Source organism: Hyla sarda, chromosome 1 (genome assembly GCF_029499605.1).
Source record: "Hyla sarda isolate aHylSar1 chromosome 1, aHylSar1.hap1, whole genome shotgun sequence".
In the NCBI taxonomy this organism is placed as follows: domain Eukaryota; kingdom Metazoa; phylum Chordata; class Amphibia; order Anura; family Hylidae; genus Hyla; species Hyla sarda.
This window is the reverse complement of record NC_079189.1, coordinates 460,551,229-460,564,169: the sequence shown is the minus strand read 5'-3', so window position 1 is coordinate 460,564,169 and position 12,941 is coordinate 460,551,229. Positions and strand designations below refer to the sequence as shown.

Genomic DNA, 12,941 nt, shown 5'->3' with positions numbered 1-12,941 from the left:
TGAGACAATAAGTTCTAGCCATACCAAAAACTATAACCTACAATTCCTACAACCAATCCTCACACCTACTCAGCATTCTTTCTCCATAAATCAATTCTTCCCTATTACTATTGAAAAGCTCTCCAAACTAATCTCCAGGTCACACCTCACTATCTGATGCTCTTGACCCAATGTCATCACAAGTTAACCCCACCCTTATTATTGTGTATATCCCAGCCCTTATCCATATTTCCAATCTATCACTAACTCCTACATCAGGCATAGGCAACCTTTGGCACTGCACATGTTTTAAACTACATCTCCCATGATGCCTTGGCAGCATTTTGGCTGTAAGAGCATCATAGGAGAAAACCCATCTCTTCAGAAAAGCCTACAATAAGGCTAGAATTCCAGAGAGATTTTTGCTCTGCAATTTTTTTTGGCTTAAAAACGCCCGAAAATCTGCCACAGTTTTTCCCTGCGTTTTGGCATTTTTTCTGGCGTTTTTACCTTTGTGTGGAACTTGTCTTTTTTTGCCCCTTTGGCGTTTTTTGTACAAAAATAGTTGGGTACCAAAAAATTAAAAAATATAAAAATAAAAAGGATGCAGTAGGGATGTAAAAAAAAAATTATACTTTTTTTTATAAAGTGTGTGTGTGTTTAACTTTTTTTTCTATATTTTTTAAACATTATTTTATATTACACACTGTCCCATGATGGGAGTAGTAGTACCTGTACTATAGACATATCGTCCCGGGTATCAGTCCTGACACCCGATGCGATCCTCCATAATATAGCAGAGATGCGTCTCTATACAGCGCTCACATCTCTGCTCTGTACTCCGGCCAGTGATGTGAATGGAACATCATTCATATTTTCCGCCCAGAGCTGTGATTGGCCAGATGGTTGCAGCCAATCACAGCTCTGAGGAAAATATGAATGAGTGAGTGGCCGGAGTATAGTGCAGAGCAGAGATGCGAGCGCTGTATACAGTCGCTCCATCTCTGCAATAGACAGGACGATTGCAGCGGATGTCTGGAGTGATACCCGCTGTGATCTGTTCTTAACTGCAAGTACTACTACTCCCAACATGGAGCACACTCTGCTCCATGCTGGGAGCTGTAGTACCTGCATTAATAGACAGATCGCAGCAAGTGTAATTTCTGACACCTGCTGCGATCTGTCTATTAATGCAGGTACTACAGCTCCCAGCATGGAGCAGAGTGTGTTCCATGTTAGGAGTAGTAGTACTTGTAGTTAAGGACAGATCACAGCGGGTATCACTACTGACATCCGCTGTGATCCTCCTGTATAATTTATAGATGTGGCTGCTCTTCTATGGTCCCCTGCACTAATGTATATATACACATGTTCCTATTTCCCACAGAGAGCTGTGATTGGCTGGAACCATCTGGCCAATCACAGCTCTCTGCGGGAAATATGAATATGTGTATATATACGGCAGTGCAGGGGACCATAGAAGAGTGGCCGCATCTATACATTATACAGGAGGATCGCAACGGGCGATCTGTCAATTAGTACAGGTACTACTACTCCCATCATGGAACAGTGTGTTCTATGCTGGGAGTAGTAGTACTACCTAGAATATGTTGAAAAAAAAGTGAAAAACACACACACACACAACATTTTTATTATTGTCTGCTACATTTTTAGTGCTTTACCCGCCCACATAAATTGATCCCTTTTTTATTTATTTTTTAATAATACCCTACAAAATTTTTATCAAAAAAAGGTATCTCCATCACTGTTTTGGATCGCTTAAGTCCAAAAAAGAATAAAAACCGTGTGCAAAAAATGCTAAATTTAAAACCAACTTGGCATTTTTCTTGGCATTTTTGCTCTGCAATAGACTTCTATGGGAGGAAAACGCCATCATTTCAGGGCAAAAAACGCCAAACTAGGTTTTGTCAGGCATTTTGAAAATCCAGCCTCTGAGCCCAAAATTGCTGAAAAACACCAAAAGGATAAAAAAAAAAAAAAAAAAACGCCAAACTGAAAAACGCCAAGTGAATCTGGCATTTAGCAGTTTACTATTGACTTGCAGCTAACATCTGGACACGGTGTTTTTTCGCAGAAAAAAACGCCATGCGGGAAAATTGGTGTTTTCGCAAAACTGCTGATTATCTTACCTTCTGTCTCCCTATCCCCACCTTGTAGAATGTAAACTCTCTCGGGCAGGGTCCTCTATTCATATATACTACACTGTTATTCACTTCATTCATGTTTATTGTTCTTGCTTTTGTGATATACTACATATTTTATACCCATATCATATGTACAGAGCTTGAAACTAAGAGTGTGTTTAAAAATAACTAAATAAATAAGTAAATAAATAAAATAACAATAATCCCTTTGGGGCTACCCCATTGTTACATATGTCTTGCCACTTAATCACCAATGCCCCATAGTAACAAATCTCACTGGTCAGATTACTCAGACGGGGTGTCTGAGTAATCGGACCAGTGAGATTTGTTACTATCGGGCAGAAGAGTGACAGCTGGAAGAAACATGTGGAAAATATGCTTCAGATTCTTTTTGTTTCCTTCATGAAGTTTCTCCAGAATAAATCTGCCAATTGCTAGTAAGTACTGGATTATCACAATAAGTGACATTGTTTCATGACTATTCTCCATTGTGTTCAAATAGAGTAGGGAGTTCCTACCTATAAACACACAAGAAGAAGATAAAACAATGTCAGCCTATGAGTCAGCTAGTGTCCGCCTGTGAGTACTCACCACATGTATAGAAACACTCCTGCAGAGATCACCCACTTCAGAGTGCCCAGTGGTACACTCCTTATCCGAAGCTCCTTATCAGTGCTGTACTCACAAAAAGACATGACTCCTGGAGGGGGCACCTACTGCTCAACAATGCAGTGTGCTGCTGAAAACCTGAACAACTTCACAGGAGTCGCCTAACAACAATATCTCGCCAGTAGCTGCTCTGCTGCTCAGGGCTCTGCAGCTTCTGGTTGTTCTTCCTGCTGAGCAGAGAGCGCTGCTCTGTAACTGACTCTTCACACTGTGTAATGAAAAGCTCTACACAGTCACTGACTACTCTTGAGTAAAGAGGCGAGGCTTAATATACAGATATAACATTATTACCAGCATTTACTCTGAGCTGCGAAATGTCGACTATTAGCATACCTCCCACTTGTTAACCCCTTAAGGATGCAGTGATTTATTTTTATTTTTTTTGCGGTTTCACTTTTTCTGCCTTGCCTTTAATATGAAGCAAAAGCCCAAAAAATATTATTTGATTATTTGTGGGGCAAAATTACACATAAAAGAGTCCCGTTGAAGTCAATGATATTCTGCTTGTGCTGTGCACACAAGGAAATTTCTGCGCCAGATGTTTCTGGCACGGAATTTCTGATTTCCGTGTCTACAGAAAGAATGAACCTGTCCATTCTTTCTCTGGACTCTGCATGGAATGCCTAGCTGCTTAGAAGGTTTTCCGTGCGAATATTCCGAATTGTGAACATAGCCGTAGGCTAGAGCTACACTGTGACCGTTTTTAGTGCTACAGATTGATTTTAACTATTAAGTGATAGTTGCGGTCCATAAGATTGCATAAAACTGTGTGTTCCTTTGGACTACAGCAGCAGCTCCGTAGCTCATATCAATTTGAAGCGCTACAAAAAGTCACAATGTAGCTCTAGTCTTACAGAGGAAGATTTATCAAAACCTTTAGAGAAGAAGATTGCCCATAGCAACCAATCAGTTTGCTTCTTTCATTAACATTAACAATGCCTCTAAAAAAATGAAAGAAGCAATCTGAGTAGTTGCTATGGGCAACTGGGCAGCATTGCCTTCAGGGGCGTTGCTAGGTCTCCAGAAGACCAGGGGCTAGAGCCCATAGTCCAGGCCACACCCCTAACCCCACCCTCAGTTACACCCCTAAACAGACCCTCATCCACGCCCAATTGCATCCAGCCTCCTCCTCCAATATACTCATTACTACCAGCAGACAACTGTACAGTGTTGTTTCAGCAAACAAACTCCTATCAGCATTATACTGTAACTTACCAAATCCTGTATCCTGAGACCAATATTACCAATAATACCAGTATACAAGGAGGAATATTCTCCCCATACATATCACCATCATACTGTTACTGACTAAATCCTGTTTACTGAGACCAATATTACCAATAATACCAGTTAAAAAAAAAATTTCAATATGAAATTTGTGCACCGGTGCACCTTGCTAGTTGTGTGTTACCAGTAAAGAACAAAAAATACTGCCATACTATGACTACCACCATTATCACTGACTAATACCTCTATATTGTTACTAAAAAAATCCACTGTATAAAAGATTAATATTCCCATACACATTTACTTTAGTGATTATATATAGGACCATATAGAGGTAGATACCAGCTGCCAAGATGATCTGTATTCCATATAATTAATTATAAACAGGACCATATAGAGGTAAATACCAATTGTAAGCTGTATACACAGATCTGTATACCATATAAGTGAATATATACAGGACCATATAGAGGTAGATTCCAGCTGTACACAGGATCTGTATACCATGTAAGTGATTATCGTTACCTCCAAGGACTTCCGTTATTACCACTACATCCAGGTGATGTCTTTTCTGATCCTCTTTCCTTTTCTTCTCTGTCCAGAGTAGACTGCCGTGACAACTTCTTCCAACCAAAACTAATTTCTTCAGAGCCTGCAGGATAAACATGTTAGATTCCGCATTTTTCCAGTGCCCTACCCTCATTTACACAATCTCCCCATGTATAGGCCCCAAAACTGTAATAATTCCCTTCTTAGTGTCCTGCACAGTAAAAGGGCAGGTAGCCAGGTATGTAGGTAGGTTGCTAGCTAGGTAGTTAGGCAGCCATGTATGAAGACCAGTTATGTACATAGTTAGATAGCCAGATATGTAGGCTGGTAGCAAGATATGTAGGTAGGTAGTTAGGCAGCCAGGTATGTAGGTAGTTAGATATCCAGGTATGCAGGTAAGTAGTTAGGCATCCAGATATAAAGTTAAGTAGCCAGATAGTTAGTCAAGTAGGTAGCCAGTGGGTGTAGGCAGCAGAGTTCCCCCACAGTGAGTGTAGGCAGCAGAGTTCCCCCACAGTAGGTGAAGGCAGCCGAGTTTCCCCATTAGGTGTAGGCAGCAGAGTTTCCCCACAGTAGGTGTAGGCAGCAGGGTCCCCCCACAGTAGGTGTAGGCAGCAGGGCCCCCCACAGTAGATGTAGGCAGCAGTGTCACCCCACAGTAGGTGTAGGCAGCAGGGTCCCCCCCACAGTAGGTGTAGGCAGCAGGGTCCCCCCACAGTAAGTGTAGGCAGCAGGGTCCCCCCACAGTAAGTGTAGGCAGCAGGGTCCCCCCCCCCACAGTAGGTCTAGACAGTAGGGTCCCCTCCAGTAGGTGTAGGCAGCAGAGCTTTTCCCCCTTCCCCCCAGAAGGTGTAGGCATCAAATCCCCCCCTCCTCTTCCCCTCCCCCAGTAGGTATAGGCAGCAGAGATCCAGGACGAGTGTCTTGGATCCCCAGTAGCAGCAGCGGTGGCAGGCCCTTGGACCACGTACGATTGGACCTGGCGGTCAGTCCGCCCCTGACTGTAGCAGCCCAAGACCTGGGGCTATTGACCCCACACCTGGGGGTATAGCCCGTTAGCCCCCCCCCCCCCCACCCTAACGACACCTCTGGCTTTTCCCACAGTGCCTTGGCAGGAAGCTAAAGCTGTGGTTATTTCTCTTTGTCTTTACTCTTTGTCCACATTCCCTTATCTGCAGGCACAGCCAATCTAATATACAGTAAGATCAAGCTTCAACAATATAAGAAGAAAAAAAAACACAGAGGTGTAATTTTCAATAGACAAAAAAGCACCCTATTTTTGTGGACTAACCAGGAGTTTACAAACAGTTGGCAACCCTGGTAAATAATGCTGTACTGTTGAGTGAATAATGCACCTGTTGCTGAGTTAACAGATTTGCTCTTTGAGGCTAAGGCTGCATTCACACCACGATCTGACCTTCCGATGTACAGATATGATTTCGGAAGCTCAAATCGCCTGAAATCGTATCTGTGCATGGATAGGTACGGACAGATACGGAGCCATTAACTATTATGGGGCTGCAGACCCAATCGTAGTCAGCTAGTGACTATGATCTGGTCATTTTCTCAGGGGATCCGATTTTTGATTGGGACTGAAAATTGTGGCATACATTGTGGCAAATGCACAGAAATTCCACTTCAGAGTGAATAGCCTATCTTTGCTGGATAGTCCATGTAATAATAGTGACCAATGGCAATTATACTATCACATACTGTATTTAACACATATTGTTCCTTGCGTAAAGCTGGCCTTACACCTTCATTAGCATCTATCTCTTCTAATTCTCAAATATACATGCATGCTTGGCTCAGTTGAGTGTTCTTCTGTTCTAAGAACACTTATCTTCCTGAGAACAAAAGAACTGGGCCCCTATACACACTACACACTAAACAGTTGACTGGTTTGAAATCAGCAGATATAGATGACTTTTCTCTCGTTTGTATGGGGGCCTTGAATGTTTATAAATAAGGCCCTAATAAGAAATATTATTATAATCTGCATTTATATAAGGGTAGGGTTCTTTAGCGCCTTCATTTTTTCTAGTAGTGAGAAGAGCTAGTATTACATGTAGGATAATTATAAGAATTAAGTGAGTGAAACAGCTTGACAAGATACAACTAGAATAAGCTTGGCAAAAAGAGGTGTGGCATCAACACTATCATCAAATATAGTAGAACTAAAAATCCACCCCGATGTAAGCATTATATTACACTTATTAGGTTATTGTCATGTCAGGTAGCAAACGGTGTAGCTCTGCTCTCACCCTAACCACTGTCTCTGCATATTTGGATGATTTGCCCTAAATGGCAGCCCCCAACTCAGAGACGGTCCCTACATTAGATTAAATGCTCAGAGATACAGGGAAGGTCAAACAAGCCAGGTTAATACAAACAGAGATGTATGAGACAAAATCAAAGTGCTAAAGGATTAACCAAAACATAGGCCAAAGGGTCAGAATGAGGATAGCAACGCAGTACAGAATCAGAACCAGAGGTACGATACACACAAAACAGACAGAGGTCAAACCAGGAGAATAATGTCAGGTGGCAAATTGGTAGGTTAAGTCAGGAAACAATTCAAATGGTCAGGATCTAGGGGAAGCTGAGTACTAGGAAACACTAGTAAAGGTTTAGGAAGACAAATATCAGGCATCTGCGCCCAGCGGGCACCCATTAATATACACACTTAGGAAGCATGGGATGCCAATGCTGACTCTGATTGTCCCCGTGTCCCAGTATCCTGACTAGCCAGCTTCCCTTGGCCATCCTATAGGGATAGGAGATGCTTATCCACACGGCACTCTTTTCCCTGACAACCAGGGGATGCAACAAAGCAGAAGACAGGTACAGTCTGGAAAGGACACAGCATGGGAGCATGGCCAGATAAGTTCCTGACAGTTATATTACAGACATGGAATTGTATTGATCTGTATTTTGAATGTATTCTATATCTTGCACATAGACCACCATAGGGATTGTTAGGCTAAGTTTCCACTTGGTTTTTTTTCCTGCGTTTTTTGTGTGAAAAAAACGCCAATGCAATCTCCTGCGTCTGACGTTTTTTCAGGCGTTTTTGGATTTTAGTGGAAATTGCATTTTTTGACCCCTTTTGGGTTTTTTTTGTTTTCAAAATTTGTTGGGTACCAAAAAAAAAAAAAAAGATACAGTAGGGATGGGAAAAAATTTATTTAACAAAATGTTTATTTTTTATAATGAAATTTTTATACATTTTTAATAAAGTGTGTGTGTGTGTTTCACTTTTTTACTCTCTATTTTATACATTTTACAGACTGTTCCATGATGGAGTGGTAGTACCTGTACTAATAGACGGATCACCCGTTGCGATCATCCTTTCTATTGCAGAGATGCGGAGCGGCTCTATACAGTGCTCACATCACTCATTCATATTTTCCACCCAGAGTGGGGATTGGCCGGATGGTTGCAGCCAATCGCCGCTCTCAGAGGGAAATATGAATGAGTTATGTTCGATTCATATCACTGGCCGGCCGGAGTACAGTGCAGAGATGCGAGCGCTGTGCATCTCTGCAATAGATAGGACAATCGTATCGGGTGTCAGGAGTGACATTCGCTGTGATCTTTCCTTAACTGCAGGTACTACTGCTCCCAACATAGAGCACACTCTGCTCCATGCTGGGAGCTGTAGTACCTGCATTAATAGACAGATCACAGCGAGTGTAACTTCTGACACCTGTTGTGATCTGTCTATTAATGCGGGTACTACAGCTCCCAGCACTGAGCAGAGTGTGCTCCATGTTGGGAGCAGTAGTACCTGCAGTTAAGGAAAGATCACAGCGGATGTCACTCCTGACACCCGCTGTGATCCTCCTGTATAATGTATAGATGTGGCCGGCCGCTCTTCTATGGTCCCCTGCACTGACAGAAGGATCGCAACAGACCCGCGGCGATCTGTCAATTAGTACAGGTACTACTTCTCCCATCATGGAACAGTGTGTTCCATGCTGTGAGTAGTGGTACTACCTAAAAATGTTAAAAAAAAATGAAAAAAAAAAAAGTGAAAAACACACACACACACACACACACACACACACTACATTTTCATTATTGTCGGCTACATTTTTAGTGCCCTGCCCGCACACAAAAATTGATCCCTGTTTAAAAATGTATAAAACTTTCGTTATAAAAAAAAGATAGATTTCGTTAGATACAATTTTTTCCATAACTTGTGAATCTTTTTTATTTTATTTTTTTAATGGTACCCTACGAAATTTTATTTAAAAAAGGTATCTCTGTCACTTTTTTGGGGGATCGTTAAAAAAGTCATCCAAACCGCCTGCAAAAATGCCAAAGTTAAAACCCACATGGCGTTTTTCTTGGTGTTTTTTTTTTTTACTCCCATAGACTTCTATGGGAGAAAATCGCCACGATTTCACACAAAAAAAAATGCCATAGGCTCAACATTCTGCGACTTTGCAAAACCACCAAGGAGCTGATAAACGTCAAAAAAGAGTGAAAAAACGCCAAAAGGATTTTTTTTAAAACGCCAAACTGAAAAACGCAAAATGAAAAAATTATTTTTGCGCTTTTTCATTGATTTGCAGCTAACATCTGGCCGCAGCGTTTTTTCAAACTTAGCCTCAGGGAATATTTAAACTTAGACACAAGATGGGGGAGATTTATCAAAACCTGTGCAGAGGAAAAGTTGACCAGTTGTTCATTGCAACCAATCTGTGTTGTAGCAGCTGAAACTTGTTAATTCTCCACTTGGATTTTGCCCTGCTTCACAAAGGTAAATCTAACACAGGTAGTTCCTTTTTCTAACTTAAAATTCTGTTCCTAGGCTTGGTAAATGTTTTACTTTAGCCATGGCTAAATGTTGCTTTTTCAACTAGCTAGCTTCACAAACTTAAATCTAACCCAGTTAGTTCCTTTTTCCAACTTACAAATCTGTTCCTAGGGTTGATAAATGTTTGACTGGGATAAATGTTTCTTTTTACCTTAGCTAAACATGATTTTTTTTTTTTTTTGCTTTGTGGTCCTTTTAAACGTTTTTGAAATTTTTTTTTTTTTTACATGGGTTAATGTTTTTGTTTGTGAACTTAAACAGCCATGTACTATGACATTGGTAAGCCACTTTGTTTGGCCTGTGTTCTACCTTGTAATGTTGTTTAGCTACTTTCTGTGTCACTTTTTTCTTGGTGCAAGTTTGCGACCTAACGTGCATGATTGCGCCCGAAAATGCGCCAAAACAAAAGTCGCAAATGAATTTCATACCAAGGCATGATTGTAACTGAAATCACGCCTAACAAAGTGAAATCAGTGATTTTGTTCTAAACCATTTGGCGCAAACATTTGTCGCAAAAAATGACATAAAGGAAAAAATTGCGACAAATCACAGACAAAAAAACAGGGTAAAAAGCTTCATAAATACCCCCCACTGTTCTTGCTTTTTTTTTCCTATTCGCACTGTGAGAATATTGTTCTACAGAAATGCTGCCTCCAAGAGGGTGAACTTCGTCTTTGTAAGGCTGCATTCACACCTCGTTTTTTACATACGGGTACCAGATCCGGCTGGGGCAGGGGAAAACCAGGCGCTCCCGTACCCCAGGCAGATCAGCCCATGACTCCATTTACTTTAATGAGTCGACCGGAGTCAAACGGTGACTCCGGTCGGCTCAGTTTTGACCCGTATCCGGTTTTGGACCAGACCTAAAACCGTAGCAGATATCAGCACAGAAATGATAAATTCCCCCCCTATTGTAACCAGGCTTTTTTGCAGCATTGGCACATTGAAGGCTACTTTCTGGAAGGCTTATTTTTGTACAAGTATCTAGAGTAGCCTGTATTTCTCATGAGGTTACCTGTAGGTTTTTTTTTTTTTTTTTTTTTTTTTTTGTATCCCGAACAATTCTTCTGGCAGTTGTAGTTCATATATTTCTTTGTCTACCTGACCATGGCTTGGTATCAAGAGATCCCTGAATTTTTCACTTATTAATGAATGAACATTATTGACTGACAATTTCAAGGCTTTGTTTTGGATGTCTTAATACCTCCTTTTCCATCTTTATAAAGTTCTATAACCTTGTTAGGCTAAGTTTCACTTGTTTTATTTTTTTTCTTGCAGTTTTTGGAAAACTGCTTCTGCAGTTTTTGAGCCAAAGCCAATATGTATTCAAAAGGAACAGGATATACAAAGGAAGGACTTAGGCTGGGTTCACAGTCGACCACGTTTTTGCCTGTGGTCGGGAAACCGCATACGGCCGAAAAAGCTGATGCAAACGGAGGACATAAAAGGCTCAGCCGTTTTCCATAGACTTCAATGATAAATTTACTGTATCCGTTTATTCCGTTTTCTGGACGGAAGAAAAAATCCTGCATGTGCCGTTTTTTCTGCCGTAAAAAAAAAACGGAAATGAGTGCAGACGGGTACAAATGGATTGTAAAAAAAAATCCCATTGACATGAATGGGATTTTTTTTAAACCGTTTTGAACCCGCTGACAGCCTGCAAAAAAGGAAACAAAACGGGGACAGACAGACGTGTGAACGCACCCTTATTGACACTTTATATGAAGACACTTATTTTAATTTAAAATGCCACAGATGTGAGTAATTAATATTGAACTGCTATTTTGACCTGTGTCCTTAACCCCTTAAGGACCAGGCCCATTTTATTTTTTGCATTTTCGTTTTTTCCTCATCGCCTTCTAAAAATCATAACTCTTTTATATTTCCATCTACAGACCCATATAAGGGCTTGTTTTTTGCGTCACCAATTGTTCTTTGTAATTACATCACTTATTTTACCATAAAATGTACGGCGCAACCAAACAAATATTATTTATGTGGGAAAATTTTCAAGAAAACCGCAATTTAGCAAATTTTGGAAGGTTTTGTTTTCATTCTGCACACTCTATGATAAAAATGAAATGTTTTCTTTATTCTGTGGGTCAATACGATTAAAATGATATCCATGTTATATGCTTTTCTATAATTGTACTGCTTAAAAAAAAATCTCAAACCATTTTAACAAAATTTGTATGTTTGAAATTGCCCTATTTTGACCACCTATCACTTTCAAATTTTTCCGTATATGGGGCGATATGAGGGCTAATTTTTTGCTCCATGATCTGTAGTTTTTATCAGTACCACTTTTGCCTAGGTTTTACTTTTTATCAAATTTTTTATTTTTAGTAAAATGTGACAAAAAAGCAGCAATTTTTTTTACATTTACGCCGTTCACCGTACGGGATAATTAACAAAATATTTTAATAGTTCAGACTTTTACGCATGTGGCGATACCAAATATGTGTATCAATACATTTATTTTACACTTTTTGAGGGTAAAATGGAAAAAACGGACGTTTTACCTTTTTATTGGGGGAGGGGATTTTTTCAATTTTTTTTTACTTTTTTATTTTACATTTTTTTTACTTTAATAGTCCCCATAGGGGACTATTTATAGCAATCATTTCAGCATAGCACTGATTAGTGTTATCGGTTATCTTCTGCTCTGGTCTGCTCGATCTCATCCTGCGTTGACACCTTTCATAAAATTTTTCTCTTCCGTCCACGCCCAGGGAGATTAGCTACAGTGCCATGGGTTACAAACTTCTTGATAATGTTGTGCACTGTGGACAAAGGCAAATCTAGATCTCTGGAGATGGACTTGTAACCTTGAGATTTTTTTATACTTTCCCACAATTTTGGTTCTTAAGTCCTCAGACAGTTCTCTTCTCCTATTTGTGCTGTCCATGCTTAGTGTGGCACACACAGTCAAACAATGCAAAGACTAAGTGAACTTCTCTCCTTTTCATCTGTTTTCAGGTGTGATTTTTTCTTTCTTTCCCCAGGTGAGTATAAAGGAACATCACATGCTTGAAACAATCTTATTTATCCACAATTTTGAAAGGGTGCCAATAATTTTGTCCAGACCATTTTTGGAGTTCGGTGTGACATTATGTCCAATTTTCTTTTTTTCCTCCCTTTTTTGGTTTAGTTCCAATACACACAAAGGGAATAAACATGTATAGCAAAACACGTGTTACTGCAATCCTTTTCTGTGAAAAATACTTCATTTTTCAGGGGTGCCGACATTTACGGCCATGACTGTAACACTCTGTGATAGCTACAGTATACCTGTCACAGAGCGATAACATGCTGAGATGCAACAGGAGAAGGTATTGCAGAGGAAACCGCTGTCATATTATGAGTGGAGCTCCGATCCTGGCAGTTAACACTGTAGATGCTGTGATCAGTGCAGGGGCGGACTGACCGGCCGGTCGGTTTGGATGTTGTCCGAGGGCCCGGCCGGGTCAGGGGCCCGCCACCGCTGCTCAGGGCTGCCGTCAGTGGGGGACACCCAGTACCCCAGT

General features: G+C 40.6%; 2 protein-coding genes across 8 annotated transcripts in view; one reads left to right on the top strand and one right to left on the bottom strand.

The window, feature by feature from the left end:
- Positions 1-12,941, top strand: part of IFT81 (intraflagellar transport 81) — a 268,139-nt gene that overhangs the window by 81,670 nt on the left and 173,528 nt on the right. The gene's annotated exons all lie outside the window — the stretch shown is intronic.
- P2RX7 (purinergic receptor P2X 7) overlaps positions 1-12,941 on the bottom strand; it is a 106,952-nt gene that overhangs the window by 86,156 nt on the left and 7,855 nt on the right. For 3 of the 7 annotated variants that reach the window (XM_056534530.1, XM_056534545.1, XM_056534537.1), the window contains one exon: positions 2,736-3,021. The exons of the other annotated variants lie outside the window; for them this stretch is intronic. In XM_056534530.1, the coding sequence (XP_056390505.1) occupies positions 2,736-2,839 (104 nt within the window). In that variant the 5' untranslated portion in view covers positions 2,840-3,021. The remainder of the gene's footprint in view (positions 1-2,735; positions 3,022-12,941) is intronic. 7 annotated transcript variants of the gene reach the window in all.